Source organism: Sinocyclocheilus anshuiensis, unplaced genomic scaffold (assembly GCF_001515605.1).
Source record: "Sinocyclocheilus anshuiensis isolate Anshui unplaced genomic scaffold, SAMN03320099.WGS_v1.1 scaffold552, whole genome shotgun sequence".
Taxonomy (NCBI): Eukaryota; Metazoa; Chordata; class Actinopteri; order Cypriniformes; family Cyprinidae; genus Sinocyclocheilus; species Sinocyclocheilus anshuiensis.
Genome location: NW_015554362.1, coordinates 407,196 through 424,773, shown reverse-complemented (window position 1 = coordinate 424,773; position 17,578 = coordinate 407,196). Strand labels below are relative to the sequence as shown.

The window sequence follows — 17,578 nt, the reverse complement described above, 5'->3', positions numbered from 1 at the left end:
GTGTGTGTGTGTGTGTGTGTGTGTGTGTGTGTGCTATATTTATCTAAAATAATGACAGATTTGATTTATGTAATCTAATGCAAAGATATTTCGTGATTTTTAAGTATGGCTCAAGTATGAATATGACATTGCTAATGATTTAACATCATAATCATAATGATTTAACATGCAAGACGACATTACTCAACAAAGTCCAAACGCAACAAAATAACTTAATTTTAATTTAAGAGAACATGTTATAATAACACGTTAATAACATAAATGTACAATATTGTTTACCAATTTATCTGCTAGCTAAATCTACTGATATGAACAAAGACTGAATTTCATATACTCACAGCGTGCTTTGTACGCCATTGGTGTTTGCTTGACTGAGTACTTGTGTTAATGCTTTAGGACGCAACATAATTTAAAGGAAAACGGCAATAATATTAATACATGTTTAAATTTTAGCAAAAATTATAGCAAGAACTTCCAGCAGCCCAACAAGAACATCAGCTGACTTCTAAGTTCCGCGCTGATGATTCATGGGAAACGTAGTGTCATGGCAGTGCTTGCGAACTACAAAACGTGGCCTACATCACAACTGAACGTAACATGGATGATTTATTTATGTTTTTCGGGTCATTCATAAAACAAAAGAAGGGTTATTTTTTGTTGGCTAAGAAATTAAAAGGTTGTCATTTAAATTTTGAGGCGCAAACAAAACTTTTTTTTTCCACCTTTTATACTGGAGATTTATAAATGCGTTATAAAATCACAAATAATGGCAGTACTCGAGCGGTATCGGGTCGATAGCGCCTTCTAAGCACGCTTTAACTGTTAATTTATTTTTTAACCAAGTTCAAGTGTCTATAACTGTATGTAAAAACAAATAATTATGTAAAAACAAAAAATAGTTTCGGGACTTCACAACCTTTTTGTTTCGACTCTCTTTTGGAAGAGGAGTGCAACAACCTTTAAGTTAAGAAAGCCCTTTGTTAGGGTATTATCACTGAGGAATATCTTAACTTAAATCTTCCACTGGTTCACCCTCATAACTCACAACCTGTTTACAATATACTGTACATATGCACTCTTGAATATAAATATCCTTTATTGGCTTCAATGGTTCCATGAAGAACCTTTAACATCCATAGAACCTTTCCAATGTAAAAGGTTATGTTTTAAAAAAGATTTATTGATATATTCTTTACATTTAAAAAGTCTCTTTTTATTGCTCATTGAAAGGTTCGAGGAACCTAAAATGGTTCTTCTACATCTGGCTTCACCCTTTGGAACCTTGATTTTCAAATTTTGACCAATTAAGTTTTTTTTTGTTGTTGTTTTTTTAAGAATCTTACAAAAAAAAATTGTTTATTGTAATTGCACCCACAAAAAGCAAATTTTACAGCCGAGCATAATAAACTCAAACTTCACTACAGGATTCACCACGTTTCCAATCCTGGAAATCACAATTTAAAAATTTCTGGTTTTCAATTTTCATATTGTGTGCTTAAGTACATGAACATGAAATTATATTTACAAAAGTTAAGGTATCTAGCTAAAGCAATCATAACGTCTAAAGCTTTGTGATTGTGGAATTAAATGGTTACGTAATGTATCAACAAGAACAAATGACTTGTGTGTGTGACCTCCAAATTAATTAGACAATAATTAAAAATGTTGCGGTTAATATGATCATGCAATACTTCATAAACTATTACAAAATGTAAATTGCATGGTGTCATGTAGCCCAACATTGCAAAGATCAAAAAACATTAGATTTAAGACAAAATCAGAAGTTAGAAGGAACTGCAAACCCCAATGAATATAGGTTTCTGTAATGTATTTCAAGTTGAATAAAGAGTGGACGTTATGGACGTGCAGCAAAAAAAAAAGTTCAACATTTTAAATTCACAATAAAACTCTGTTATTTCCAGTAGAAGGCTGTTGGTTAGTACTGAGAAGCTAGCATCAATATCACGCTCTAACCCGTTGTTTTTTTGTTTTGTTTTTTTGCCAGATCAACTTGATGATGATGTATCCAGTATACAATACAAGTGTGATCCAGGCACTATGTCAAAACATAAAGATATGATCAAAACAAATGGTGTCTACGTTCGCCACTGCTTGTTAAGCTGAGAAATATTTTATTGATGCTTTGTTACAACCTTACCCATATGACAAGCCTTTACGGTCAATGTACATTCCTCACAAAGGGAAACGACTAAAGAGATGACTGAATATCTTTTCCAAATCTCATCTCCAAAACTCATTCCTTTCTAAAATAGCGGAAGTGTAAGCGATCAGAGTCAAGGTGTTATAGTGCTCCAATATGTTCATGTCTATTAGATTTTGATTAACACATCAAAATGTCAAGGAACGCTCAAATCAATGTCAACTGAGGAGGGCGGAAAGGGAGTAAAGGGTAAGCTCTACGTTTCTGCAATAAATACTGGTTTGATCAGGCATGAATTAGGAAAAACATGGAGAAATTAAGGAAACCAAGCATTTTCACAGAAGACAAGAATCCCTCTGGGCCTCCGAAATCAAGCGTATGGATTTTATTCCCCTAACCACCGAGTAGTGCCTCGGGTGAATGTGTTCTAATTGTAAGTAATGGTAACTTAAACTTGGTTCAGCAATTGTAAGCTTTGTCCCGTCTTACTAGTGATGGGGGTTAGTGTGACATCATTACACAGCGATTCTGCTTTGTTTGGGTTTTTTTTGTTCAAAGAAACCAATTTGAAACCCTCATTGCTGTTGATTCAGAGATCGACTGATTGAAGCATCAAAAAAAAAAACACGATTAGAGTAATTGGAATTCTGTCTATATAGGGCTTGTCAGATTTTATGTGATGAGGACTATGTTTGCTTCTTGTCTCCCTTCGCACGCTCTCTGTTGATGGAATTAGGAAGGCTGAGAGCCGAGCAGTCTTTCGATGGCGGCGTTGATGTCGCCCCCGGTGGCGATGAGGGCCTGAAGGTTGGCTTCCCCGTTGATGAAGCCCATGGCACTCAGCTGCTCCAGCTGTTGCTGGAAACGCACTTCCGGAGTCGGAGTCTGCAAAGCAAGGTGAAAAGAAGTGAGCACAATCAAATATACACAACATACTCAGTATTTCCCACAAGATTTGGTGATACACCTTCTAGAAGAAAATGTTGCACATTTTAAAGTCTGCTCCAGCCCATTTTCATTGTCTAACCTGACCGGAGTTAAAAAAGTCTCTGCATACCTGGACTCCAAACCTCTTTTTAGTTGTGATAGTGTCTCAGTCACACTGGTTTTTAGGAAGTTAAACAATTATAATATAATTATTATATTCTGATAGTTTTCTTAGTAGTAGTAGTGGAAATCTGAGTATTATATACATACGTCTGTAAATATATTATTACTGTATTACAACTGCACTGTAAAATAAACAGAAGTGAAAAATGAATATTTTGTAATGAGCATATTTTACTTTCCAACAGGGAAAATTACAACACTTTTGTCTTAATTTCTTCACTTGCAATAGTGAAACCCTTGAGCTGTTATCTTGGAGGAAACCTGCTGTTTCAGTGAAAACAGGTTCACAAATGAGTCTCATTACAAATCTGGTGAAATGCTGTAATAACCTGTCCACAAAAATGTTAAAAATGTGGATCACAAGCTGATCGTGAGCAAACTGCGCGCCTCGCTTTGAAACACTTCCTTTTGCAATTTCGTAAGGGCACTACGACATATTGTGCATTCGATTTCAGTTCACTTGACAGATTCTTTGCCAAATGAATGGCACAAAACACAAGACAGTTTATGTTATTATGAGAACTTCAAAATATTTTTGTTTCATTATGACGGGACAGATTAGATTTTGGCCCGTCAGCAGAATATAGGTAATTAATGGGAAATACTAATAATGTTATTAACAACAACAACAAAAAAAAACTTAAGTACCGATGCATTCCCTCCAGCAAACATCTGTAGCATCTGTTGCATGAGCTGCTGCTGGGCGGTGTTTGTTCCAGCAGCGGGGGTGGGGGCCGGGGCGGGGCCCTGGCCTGAGGGCGGAGGGTTCTCAGGAGTCACATTCACCCCTGTGGGCAGTGGGGCACCAGGGATACCAGCAGCCATCCCACCAGGTATCAGACTAGAAAGAGACAAGACACATTTAATTGTTTAGATTATGGGACCCGTCAACTAATTTACATAACTGGAATAAAACAAACCCATTTAATAGGCAAGCATGTGAGCTCTAATCTAGAGGAAGCTGCATTTACTTGACGACAAAGCCAAGAGGGAGATAACTAGTAGAAAGAGGATGTGTTCTTAAGGGTTTCTCACTCTGTAGAGAACGAAGTAGCTAAGCAATATAAAACTCACAATATACTCTCAAAATTTCAAATGCTTAAAATACTTCTATTTCAATAAATCAACTTAAAATTCTTATTCAGTGCTGCTTAATATTTTTGTGGAAAATTATGTATTACCATTTATAAGTGTGAAAAAAAAAGAAAGAAAAATACATGTTTCAAAACAAAAAAAGATTTCATAAAATGCTATTCTTTTTAACTTTCTATTAATTAAAGAAACAAAAAAAGTATCATAGTTGCAGCAAAAACATTACACAGCACAACTATTTTCAACATTGATAATTATAAAAAAAATGTTAAGAATGATTTCTGAAGAATCATTTAAGCCTGGTTGTAACATCACATGAATAAATTACATTTTAAATACATTTATAATAATAATAATAATAATAATAATAATAATAATATTTCACACTATTTACTGTTTATTCTGTATTATTGATCAAATACATGGAGCCTTGGTGAGCATAAGAGACTACTTTAAAAAAATATATATTTTGTGTGTATAAATAAAAACAAAAGTCCTATCCATTTGCCCTGCATGTTTCTATAGTGGTTGACAAATGGAACTGCACCTGGGCATGAGACCAGGGGCTTCGGTTTGAAGGGTTTGCAGTCCCTCCTGGATCTGCATTAGGGCTCGCATGGCTCGATGATTTGTCATGACAGAAAGGGATTCTGGGTTCTGCATCTGCAAGAGAGTCAGAAAAACAAGTCAGTTAGCAAATAAAAGCAAACGAAACCTATAACCCATTGACATAATATACAATTCCAACTGAACACACCTGCTGTAGAAATACAGGTAACTGCTGTCTCATTTGCTCCTGCAGCTGTGGATTTCCGGCAAAGAGAGGGTTGTTCATAAATACCTGAAATAATGTTTAGATTTTAGAACATATTAATAACAGATCATCATAGTAAATTAAATCTTCTATGAATTATGAACTTTTGGGAATGATGGTCTTGCAACCTGTGAGGCAATATCAGGATTCTGGGACAGTGACTGCATCATGGTGCGCATATAAGGAGCAGAAAGCATGTTCTGCATTAGCTGAGGGTTCTCAGAGATCTGTTGCATTAGGCTCTGCATGCCAGGACTGTTGAACATACCTAAAAGCAAACCACAAAAAAAAATAGTAAAATAGTAAAATAAATAAATAAATAGTTTAACATAAAATCAATTAGAGATACGAAGTAATTGTACAATGAGATGTAAACCCTTTTATGCAGTATTTGACCAGATTTTTTTTTTTCATTATTATTATTAACAAAATAAATAATCTGTGCTCTTACATTACCTTCTTGCATATTATACTACAACATATCCTCAAAAAAACTAAACAAAACATGGTTTTAAAATTAAAGCCAAGTGTTTACATAAAAGGCCATTACCGTTTCCAAGGCTAGAGGAGCTGATGCCCAGAGGGTTGGACACACTGGGTGTGGTTGAGCTTGTGGTGGAGCTGGTGGTGCTAGCTGTCCCAGAGGTGGTGGTGGTGGCGGCGCTGTCAGGGGGACCCCAGGGATTTGGCAGTGGCTCTCGGTTTTCAGTCCTAGATGGCTGTACTCCGGAGTTATCAGTATTTCCACCCAATGCCGAGAAAGGGTTATTTCCAAACTGTTCAAAATAAGATGATGCAATATAACGCCTGTTTCACACTGCAAGCTTGAGCTTCGTGTCAGCTTCACATCAGCGGCTACAAAGCTACATATTACTTTACAAATGACAACTATACATTTGTTTTTAGAAGTTGGTCAGTTATAAACTTGAAAGTTTTAAAATCTTGAAAGTTGGTTAGCATGGGGATTCGCATAGTAAACAACAAAAACAGATGTTTCAGTCATACTTCGATATGGAACATGCTGTTTTGAATGCGTTTTTTTTTTTATAATACACCATACTTCAACCCAAACTGAAATTAAAATCAAGTTTAAATGGGTAAATCCTCTATATATATTTTTGATTCTTCATTTTGTTTTGTGACAGTCCAATTCTTGTTAAATTCTATGCATTTTTAGCACATTTTGTGTGAAATCACATTTATTTTGTCCGTCATAAGTGTGCTGTCACTTTAATTGAACGTGAGCGGTGCAGCAAAAATAGACTCTGTGCCGAATCCATCGCTTCAGCGCCGCTTATGCTTGCGGTGTGAAACCTGCCTAACACTTACTGTAAGCCATGTCAAATGAGTGTTGAGACTTGACTTTGAATTTGATCAATTCAATAATATTTTAGGTGAAAACCTTTTTATTTATTTTAATTAAAATTACATTATTTTCTAATTCAAATAAATATATTTTTTAAATCAATAAATGTATCTGACCTGTTCACGTGCAGCACTAAACATGGGCTCTTGAATATCCGTGTACATCCTCCGAAGAGCATTGTAACCCCCGGGAATACTCTCGAGGTTGCTAAGTGCCCGGTCCTGGTTACGCATCATCTCTTGCATCATGGCTGGGTTTCGTGCCAACTCCATTGTCTTAACAAGCAAAAAAAGAATGTTACTGAAAACTAATCAGTTCCTTAATGCAATGAAGCAAATGCACACCTTTTATTGGTGCAAGTTGGAATAAAGAACTTTGTGAAGACAAATATCACTCACTTTTTATTATTGCAAACAAATCAATTAGCTTGTACATTTCCATTCTGTAGTACAAGTCCAAAAACATACCTGTCTCATGAGCTCTGGGTTGTTAAGCATGTGTGAAATCTCTGGGTTGCGCTCCATTAGTTGCTGCATCTGTGGATTTGCCACTATCATCTGCCTCATCAGGTCAGGGTTGGACATCATGCTCTGCACAAGCGGGTTCTCCATGATCTGAGACAGCATCTCAGGGTTGGACATGAGCTGTCGCTGCATCTGTTGCTGAAGCTCCATGAAGTTGGCAGATCCCATCCCAAGGTTACCCAGGCCCGAGAGGTCACCAAACCCAGCTGAAAACACACAAGGAGAACCAGCGTAAAACAAAACAACCCTCTACATTGCGAGTAAATCACTCGCATATGCGACTAAATCTTACTCTGGGTGACTAAATGTCTAACATTAGCCATTGGCTAATAAATTCTTAGATTTTACACGCCAGTATGTGTGTGAGAGGTGTTCAACACAGATTTTCACTCGATAAACACGCTGACTGAGCGCTTGAGAGTTTCGCTCTCCGTCAAGCGATCTGTACTATTTGGATGTGCTCAATGGATCATGTCATGTACTCCATGGATGCGCAGTATGTAGCACGCAGCGCACCTGTATTTGACGTACCGTAAACTAGTGTGAAGGCACATGACTCGCCGTCGCTTTACTGATAGCGCTGTGTTTCTTATATCAGTCTGGCGAGTAAACAAAAAAATGTACTAGCCAATGGCGATTATATTGCCAAGGTGTGCGTAGAAGGTTGCAAAAGCAAAATAAAATTACAGAACTGTCTTACAAAGAACAAAATACTACATTAGGATTCACAGTATTTGTATTTCAAACAATTATTTGTCGAAAAGAAACTAATTTAGAAAAAAATTCAGCCAATAAACTGGACAAATACTACATGGCAAAATGTCACCACAACAATATTGTAAAATTACATTAAAAACAGACAATCACATATATATAAATAAATGTATAAATGTGTGTGTGTGTGTATACAAGTTTGAATGAATTAGGAAATAGGTACACTTTATTAGGTCATTTTTATTCGTTTTTGTTTTTTAATATTATTTATTTTATAATATTAAACTTAACCTTAAATATTTCAGTTTTAGTTTCAGTCATTTTAATTCTTCAGTACTTATTTCAGTTAGCTGCCAAGGCAACATTTATTTTCTATTAGGTTTAAGTTTAAGCTTTTCGTCTAATATTTGTATTTTATTTTAATTCAACTAACAAAAACAATGTTGATAATTGCAGTTAACTATAACAGCACTGGTTGCAACAAAAAACACCAACAATATTATTAAATTAAATTTAAAAGAGACAACGGGTTGACATCTAATATAAACAAACTTAAAAACATTACTCACCTAGTATATTGGGTGGCTGTGTCGGGGTTGGGGACGGCCCACTACCCTCGGGAGTGCCCAGGTTGCTGGCTGGGCTGGGGTCAGCGGTTTCAGCTGTGTTACCCTGTGATGGTCCAGGGCCAGAAGAAGCAGAGGTCTGCGAACTACCACTTGAACTCCTAAAAGGACAAAACACTTTAAATGTGAGCCATCCATAATGCGCAGGCATTATCCTACAACAAATTATGGCTTTGCATATGAAAATACCAGTTGTGTTTTGACCCTAAAAGCAGGTCATCTTACTTTTGTGCGGTTTTGATAACCAGGTGAACCGTGAGTCCGTCTTTAATGCCATGCTGGCCGAGCGTGTCTCCATCCTTCAGGATCTTACCGGCAAAAATCAGAACCAACTGGTCCTGCTTCGCCTTAAATCTTTTGGAGATTTCCTCTTTAAACTGTTATGATGACAAAAAACATGCGGTTATGATGTTATACGTGAAATCAGATCAATAAAACCTCACTTTTGTGCAACATCACGGTCTCTTTTATTAAAACCGATCTCGTAAACATCAACATTAACCAGCAACTGGTCAAATGAACTGGCATAAACACTGCTAGCATCACCATTACAGGAAAAGCTACCTATCATGTTATTTAATTTATCCATATATTCGTGAAGTCAACAATACAAAGCAAAACAGAAAGAGCGCGACCAAAGATGACAGACTAGAACCTTCTGCCTGAGCAGGCCGTTTCTTTAACGACAGCGGCTAGTTAGAAAGCCTTACTTCACAGGCATTTTGAAAGACCAAAAACTTTTAAGAAGATACTCAAAATAACCTAATTTAAGCAATAGCAAAAGTGGAAGTCATTCTAAATATCCCCTGCGACGATTTTCGGTTTTGGACTGTTCGTCGTCAATCGTTAGCTCTCCGGCTAAAGCTGTTAGCCGCTGGTGTAACGAACGCCCGGGTGATACAAACAACAAGAAACCGCCAAAAAATTACCTGTGCGACAGATGAGTCCTCAGCGATGGCTATTTCTTCTTTATCCTTCGGCGTTTTGACGGTGACCTTAATGATAGTCGCGCTAGCGGCGGCATTTTCCTCAATGTTAGTCTCCACGGCAGGATCCGTGCCGCTATTCTCCGCCATCTTTACTCTTCTTTTACTTCATTACATCATCGAACCAACAATCAGCGGGGAAAAGTGCTGCAAACGCCGATTGTTCCACAGCGCCCTCTGGTGGCGTGGAGTGTCATCGACTTCACTACACATGCAGCTCTCACTGTATGAAATGACTCAAAGTTCGCGGTTATTGGCACCTTATATAAACCATCCAGAAAAACGTCTGTGTGTATTTTGTAAGCCATTTAATTTCAAATGGTTTTTTTTGGCATCTCTTGGCATTAGCTGCATCACTATTGTGTGATGGGGTCAATCCGACCCAAACTCGATTTTCAAACTGCTCAAAATACTGGTTAAACTATTTGTTTCTTCTTGAATGTTTGTGAATAGTTCTCATTTAGGGTCATTTATGTGCATGCAAAGTTTTGACACATAGATGTGTTTTAGAAAGTCTGTACAAATTTTGTTACGACTTTTGTGTTGGGGTCAAATTGACTCCCCCATTGACCCTTATTGGTTTCCTTGCTATTTGCAGCAAAAAAAAACTTTGAAAAAGTCAGGTAAAAAACAGAAAACATTTCTTGTAGCTTTTGAACTACATGAGAACAATCTTATCCTTACAAGGGATTGAGAAACAGACATAAAAATGCAGAGGAAATACAAATAGGAATAAACGCTTATACTAAGTACAAATTATGTTAGACGGTATTTATACTTGTAGTTATTTACACCTCACTGTGTAAATAGCGACTACAAGTACTCATGACTTATCTTGAATCATGACTTATAAATAAAAACAGGATGCATTTGACTCCAAAATACATGCAGTAGCTTCTTCATAGCCAAATGAATTGCTGTGTAGAAGTGTATATTTAAAGGGGTCATATGATGTTGCTAAAAATAACATTATTTTGTGTATTTGGTGTAATGAAATGTGTTTATGTGGTTTAAGGTTCAAAAAACACATTATTTTCCACATACTGTACATTATTGTTTCTCCTCTATGCCCCGCCTTTCTGAAACGCGTCGATTTTTACAAAGCTCATCGGTCTGAAAAGTGAGGTGTGCTGTGATTGGCCAGCTATCCAGTGCGTTGTGATTGGCCGAATTCCTCAAGCGTGTGACGGAAATGTTATGTCTCTTACCATATTGTGATGCCTGCGGTGACCACATGTGACGACCCCGGGCTGGACTCCACTTCGTCCACGGTGAAAACCGATACGGCGATCCACAGCACAGTTCCTCAGCGACCAGCACGGATCAGCTCTAGGCATGACGAAGCGATATCATCCTCTTTTGGAAGACCAAACAAAGTAGTTTTGCTTTCACAACGAAGCACACAGAGCCTTCACGACGTGGCAGCGGCGGCAACAATACTACAGCGAGAATAAAAGTTACGCCTTCTTTCTTTGCGTGAACATTTGGGCGGCATTATGCAAATCTTCCCACATCGTGACGTAGATATGTGGGGGCGTGTTAGAACGAGCCGTTTTAGGAGCGCGTGACTGACTCTTAAATTTTATAAAGAATATCTCTTTGGATTTGAGACTTTAGTCTTTGCAACTTTACAGATCTTCTTTATGCACCAAGAGCTTGTAACACTTCAAAGAGAAAGGAAAAATTTAAATCGCATCATATGACCCCTTTAAGCTATTTTGATCACTTAAAAACATTACATGTACTGTAGGCCTATATGAACTCAGTCTCGCTCTATACTGTAATACCAATCTAGATGGCGCTGTTTACATGCCTAATCAATCATTTACAGAATCTACATTTTAGATTCACCCTGAAACCTTTTAAAATCTTGCTTTCATATGATTTTAAACATTGTGGAGTGAAGGAAAGTAACATTGGTTGTTATTATTAACAACTTACATCTTCAGTTTCTAAACGGTGAATCAAGTCATGGACAACTTTCCTGTTACACTTGTTTACAGTTTATGAGGAAGTCACTGCCGGGAAAAATCTAAACTCCGCCTTTAAAAAAACCCAGAGAGTTACTCATCTGCCCTGAGACTCAGAGACGTGCTGCACAAGTTGAGTTTAAGGTAACACAGTGTTTCTTAAGATTATTAACAATAATATAATAAACTTAAAATAAAAAGACAAGAATGTTAAAGATGTGGTTAAACATCCTGCACCACAACTTCCATATAGAAATTATAATAACGCAGGTGGATTTTCGCGCGGACAATTTCCTCCAAAATAGGCGACAAAACTTAAGTCAGTCAGCAATGCTGTTTTGAAAATCATGTATATTTATACTGTGGAGAATATTTAATTTAGGCTACATTCTTTTTTTAATTATTTGAGTTCATTAAAAGTGTTAAAGTGGTGTCTATCTCTCTCGCTCTCTCTCTCTCTCTCCTGATATAATTAATGAATATACTGATTCTCCTGAAATGGTAATTTGCTCTTCTTCTTGTTTCATACAGAAGGATTGGCCATTGTTACCTACCGAATCTGTTCGTCTGCAGCATGCCTCTGACAGTGTCTCAAGGTGAGGGTTTGACGGTCCTCACTGTCAGCTCAAACCCGAAGAGCAAATGGCCCGTACTGTGTCAGATTCTGGGTTTTCTGTGCTACAGTCCAGTCTGTTCTGTATCCCAAGACATCAAAAAAGGGGAACTGAAGGTCGTCCACACAGGTTTTGGAGTGAGTCTGACACTTGATATGTTCAGGTCTTGTGATTTTAGGATACTTTGGGTAGATTTTTGGATAGAACTTTAAAAAACATTCCATGAAAGATGCAGAAATTTTGCATTACAGTGTTACAATTTGGTTAGAGTTAGATTATGTTAGTACACAATGTATTAAAAACATTTTTTAAAACACCTATATGTTATGAAACCACAGAGCCCCTGCCTCAAGGGACACGGTGTTGGGAAAATGGGAAAATGTAATCACAACTTTTCTCTCACAATTCAGTTTTTTTTTTCTCTCAGCTCATATCTCACATTTAAAAAGTAAGTTAAAATGTCACAATTACCTTTTTATTTTGTCAACTACTTAATGCCAGATATAACCCCCACAATTCTGAGAAGAAAAGTCAGAATTGTGAGATATAAACTTGCAATTGTGAGAAAGCCAGAAAAGAGTTTATATCTCACAATTCTGTTTTTTTTTCTCAAAATTGTGAGATATACGCTTAAAAATGCAAGAAAAAAGTCGAATTGTGAGATAAAAAGTGACCTTTTTTATTTTTCCATTCCATGGGGGAAATGGGCTTTTTTTGTGATGGAAAGATGATCTGAGAGGAAAAAACTATATTTCAGTGCTTTTGTGAGTGAGCACAAAGTTTCTTGGGTGAACGCAATACTTTTATGAGAGAATTCAAAATTACTGAAATATAATTTTTCCTCCCATCTCTTCCCCCCCCAATAAATGTCCCTTAGGGTCTCGAAAACATACGAAAACATGTTGTGCTTTAAAAGATGTCTAATGCAAATTTATTTAGGCTATGCAACCATATGTAATTTATTCAAACAATATTAAACATTTTGGAAACGTTGTGAAAATACTTATTTATAACATTAAAAAATGTTTGCCTCACCACACTGAAAGCAAACATTTGATTTGTTGACTTACAGAGTCATTGTGCCAACTTGGTATATTCTTAACAATACTGTTCTCTTGTTCCATAGATTGTGCAGATGTTAATTGGTGTCCTCAATATTGCGGTGGGGATTGTGTTTACATGCGTCGGGTTGTACTATAACATGTATAGAATAGCCCAGGGACCCTTTTGGCTCGGTAGTGTGGTAAGACTCATTTTGATCATTTTTATGTTTCTAAATCAATTAATGGTGTGAATCAATTAATGTCAATAAATGTATGTGATTTTCTTTTTCTTTTGCTTATTATAGTTCCTTGTTGCTGGAATCGTGTGTATTCTTGCAGCTAGGTTTCCCAATTTTGGTCTGGTAAGTGTCTATCAAAGGCATTTGTGTTTTTGACAAGTCCAGTTTTGCAAGTCTTATATATATTGTTTGTTATTTTCAGGTGATAATCGGGATGGTTTTGCACATAGTTAGTGCTGCACTGGCTATCACTGCTGTTGTGCTGTATTCAGTGGACCTTGCAAATGATCATACTGACTACTGTGAAACCTACAATTCTTATTATTCAAGTTATGATAATGGTTATGGTTATGGTTATAGAACGCCTTCCCCTGAAATGAGTAGGAGAAATGACATCTGTCTGTACTACAGGAACCTCATTGAGGTAATGATTACCTTTCTTTTCTTTAGATGGTGTAAGACTAGATACTGCACATCTTCTAAAAATACTCACAGTATAAGGAATATTTTTTTTACAAAAACTATAAAAATTGTCCAAATGTGCTTTTATTCCAAGTCTTCCTAATGGGATAGGGAAAACATGAAGGGGGGCTGTTGTGTTTTATTGATAAATGTCTTACAGACTTGATTTTCCTTTTAATAAACTGACATTCTGATCTTTACTCACCTGTAGATGATCTTCAGAGGACTAGATATCATGATGATAGTGCTGTCTGTCCTTCAGCTCTGTGTGACCATCAGTTTCTGTGTTTTGACTGGAAAAGCTTTGTGCAAGAAGGATGAAGAAGCAAAGGTACTGAATCAGCAGCACTATTACAACAATCAATCAGTCAGATCCACTGATCGTGAGAGTTTCAGAGAGCTGCTCTGTGTGTTCATGATTGTTTGTGGTTTTGCAGTCTGTGGAGGACCCAGACCTTCACAAGCCGCTCCTGGAAGACGCCACTGCTGGTGCTGCATGACAAGATAAACACACAAAACAATCAAAGTTGCTCCTTGTGCTTGTAATGCAATGACATTTTGTCTCTCAATATTGTAGTGAAAAGATTTAAAGCAAATCTCATGCACCCCGCAACACTTTTAAATTACACATTTAATTACACTTATTTTTTTCTTTTACAAAAGTGGTGTTACCTCTCTCTCTATGTAAAGATTATTACTATTATTTCAGTTTTGCTGTGATCTTTGGGGCTGCTTTTTTTAAATAAATGACTGGAGCACTTGATATCAACCCTTTTCATGTTTTCGTTTTTACAGCTTCTCTACTGAATCTTCCTCTGTACAATGAAAATAAAAAATAAAAGAAATTAAAAATTAATAAATATATTTATTTAGCAAACATTTTTATATAAAGCAGTCGTTTGCAAACTTTTCAGGCCAAGTGCCACCTTCATTTATATCAAAGCAACGAAGTTGGATCATGATTCATTTATGGTTTATGATATTCTCTGTCCAGCCTTGCTGTTGAGCATAAAATGAGCCATATTTCTATCAACTAAAATGTTTCTAAACAGGAACGTTTACTTTTTTTTTTATAGCAGATTAAATTTCTTACACTCCAATCAAAAGTCCAGAAATTCACCAAAAAGCAGAAGGAAAAAATAGTTATTGAGAAATTAAATACTACATATTGCTTAGTACACTAATCCTCACAATTCAACCAACTAGACTGTGCCATTTTACTTTTTGTATTTGATGCATCAGTAAGTAAGGCAAGGCGAGTCAATTTATATAAATATTATACAAAGTGCTTTACAGAAAAATGAATTAGGAAAAACAGTAATCATAAAAAGGTAAATAAAAAAAATACAAATAAAATTAACTATTTTTTCAATTCAATTCAACTTAAAAACTGAAGACAAGAATACATATGTTGTAGATGTGAGATCTTTTTATGCTGTATTGTGGCTTAATATTTTGATCATATCAACAGTGTTTATTATGTCTTCAGTTACATCCTGACTATAGACTCAGGTTCTTTAAATTTCAAAATAAACAAAAAGGAAACATGAGATTCACTGACAGAGACAAAAACAGCTCCACCTTCAACAGATCAGGATCAGATCAGAGTCAACCTTCAGTCCGCACTCTAACTTACATACAGTCAATTACTCATAAGGTGAGTTTACTGTGTTTCTTAAGATCTTGTTTGTGAAGGGGAGCAAATGTTGAGTGGGACTTGAATCTCAACTTCATTTTTAGCAAGCACACACATTGATCTTCACTTCTTACGGAAAAGTTGATGCATGAGACAACTACAGTCAGCAATGCTGTTTAATCACGCATGTTCTAGAACTTGTTTGTGAAGGGAAACAAAATGTTAGGAATTTACATAACTCATTTGGGCCATTATGATTTTCTGATGCATGAGCCTGTTTCTCTTGTCTTTATCTTGTGGGAAGGTTGAAGTCCATCCCTCCCGGCAGCATGTCTCTGACAGTGTCTCAGGGCGAGGGAATGATGGTCATCACCATCAACTCAAACCCGAAGAGCAAATAGCACGTACTGTGTCAGATTCTGGGCTCTCTGTGCTGCAGTGCAGTGTCTTTCTGCATCTCAGGGTATGAAAGCGAAGCTGAAGAAAATCTACACAGCTCTTGGAGTGAGTCTGACACATGCAAGTGTACTTGTAGACTACTTTGGATAGATTCAACTCTCAAAAAAATACATAAGATTTAAGATGATTTCAAATGTTTTACAAAATTGCAGTTTGGCTGAAATCATGTTCCAGGAGGATTTCCGCATGGACAAAACCTGCAAAACCATTTCAAAAACATGACATGCTGTTAGTGCATTTGTAAATTATTAGTCGAAATCTGAAACTCTTAGAAATGTTACAACCAAATTAAATGTAATCAAACAATATAAAACATTGCGGAAATGTTGTTCAAATACATATAACACTTAAAAATATAACTTTGATCAGTTGACTTACAATGTCATTGTGTTAGCTGGGTTTAGTCTTAATTTTATATATTTATATTTTCTGTCAGTTTTTTTTTTTTTTTTTCAGATTCCTGGAGTAACTAATACTGTTCTCTTGCTCCAGATTTATTCCTCAAGTCAAGTTTCCCCATTCTTGTCTGGTAAGTGTCTGTCAAAGCCATATCTTACATTATATTTGTGGTTTTGACAGTTCATGGTGCACATTTTTAATATACTTTTTGTGTTTTACAGCTGATCATCACAATGATTCTGAACATATTCAGTGCGGCATTGGCTTTTATAGCTGTTATGCTGTATTTAATGAACCTGCCAATGGTAAATAGTCAAAACTGCAGCATCAGCTACAATTATTATTCATGATATGATTACAGTGAGTCTCCTTCCCCCAATAGAAAAACAGAAGGTAAACCTGTCTGTACTACAAGCATCTCGGTGAGGTAATGATTTTGTGTTAGGCAAACTATATCAAATTTTCCTCACAGTTTACTTTACAGTTAAAGGGATAGTTTCCATTTAAAAAAATTAATTCTGTCATACTCACCTCTGCCGGTCCTTCAGCTCTGTGTGACCATCAGTTTCTGTGTGTGGACTGGAAAAGCTTTGTGCAAGAAGGATGAAGAAGCAAAGGTACTGAATCAGCAGCACCATTACAACAATCAATCAGTCAGATCCACTGATCGTGAGAGTTTCAGAGAGCTGCTCTGTGCATTTGTTTGTGGTTTTGTAGTCAGTGGAGGATCCAGAACTTCACAAGCCACTCTTGAAGATGCAAATGTTGGTCTAGGACGCTAGAGAGACAAGATAAACACACAAAAAAAATGTATTTTATTTGAACATCTCATCATGGTTTTTGTATGCGATTTAAAGCAGATCTGCTCCATCTGCAACACTGAAGTAATTAAACTACATGATTAACACTTATTTCCAGTGTTACTGCTCTATGGGTGTTACCTTTCATTAACCTTTAATTCCAAGCTTTGTTGGGGCTGCTTTTGTTTTAAATAAATGAGTAGATCACTTTGGCATCAACCTTTTTTGTGTTTTATTCATGTGTTAGGTTCTCACTACTACATCTGTAGAACATTTAAAAAAAAATATTTATTAATATAGCAAATCGTTTTTATCGAAAGCAGTGCTTCACAAACTTTTCAGACCAAGTACCATCTTTAATCAGAGTAAACAAGTACCACCTCAGTGGGGGCGTGAATGTGAGATTATGTTCAAATAGTTTAATGGCATTGTTACAGTTGAAAAAGTATTGAAATAAAAATAATGAATTAACTCTTTACCTTAAGATTTATTTTCAAAGAAAATTTGATCTTGTGATATGACCCCTTTAAAGATTGTGTCATATTGTCTACTGAAGCAGGAAT

The 17,578-nt window shown here is 36.3% G+C and overlaps 3 protein-coding genes across 4 annotated transcripts in view; 1 reads left to right on the top strand and 2 right to left on the bottom strand.

Moving 5' to 3' along the window:
• Positions 1-511, bottom strand: part of LOC107671438 (ragulator complex protein LAMTOR2) — a 2,065-nt gene extending 1,554 nt beyond the window's left edge. For both annotated transcript variants that reach the window (XM_016464359.1, XM_016464358.1), the window contains exon 1: positions 339-511. In XM_016464359.1, the coding sequence (XP_016319845.1) occupies positions 339-406 (68 nt within the window). In that variant the 5' untranslated portion in view covers positions 407-511. The remainder of the gene's footprint in view (positions 1-338) is intronic.
• Positions 512-2,531: 2,020 nt separating this feature from the next.
• Positions 2,532-9,511, bottom strand: LOC107671435 (ubiquilin-4). The gene is made up of 11 exons (XM_016464356.1): positions 9,337-9,511; positions 8,633-8,784; positions 8,351-8,508; positions 7,011-7,273; positions 6,660-6,818; positions 5,728-5,953; positions 5,306-5,445; positions 5,121-5,204; positions 4,911-5,026; positions 3,920-4,112; positions 2,532-3,046 (listed from the first exon to the last, which is right to left on the bottom strand). Exons 1-11 carry the CDS (start codon positions 9,481-9,483, stop codon positions 2,894-2,896), a joined length of 1,791 nt encoding a protein of 596 aa, XP_016319842.1. The 5' UTR covers positions 9,484-9,511; the 3' UTR covers positions 2,532-2,893.
• Positions 9,512-11,280: 1,769 nt separating this feature from the next.
• Positions 11,281-14,476, top strand: LOC107671424 (uncharacterized). The gene is made up of 7 exons (XM_016464342.1): positions 11,281-11,507; positions 11,895-12,114; positions 13,104-13,220; positions 13,326-13,382; positions 13,462-13,683; positions 13,933-14,052; positions 14,159-14,476. The coding sequence occupies exons 2-7, from the start codon at positions 11,938-11,940 to the stop codon at positions 14,219-14,221; spliced, it is 756 nt and encodes a 251-aa protein (XP_016319828.1). The 5' UTR covers positions 11,281-11,507; positions 11,895-11,937; the 3' UTR covers positions 14,222-14,476.
• Positions 14,477-17,578: the final 3,102 nt, after the last annotated feature.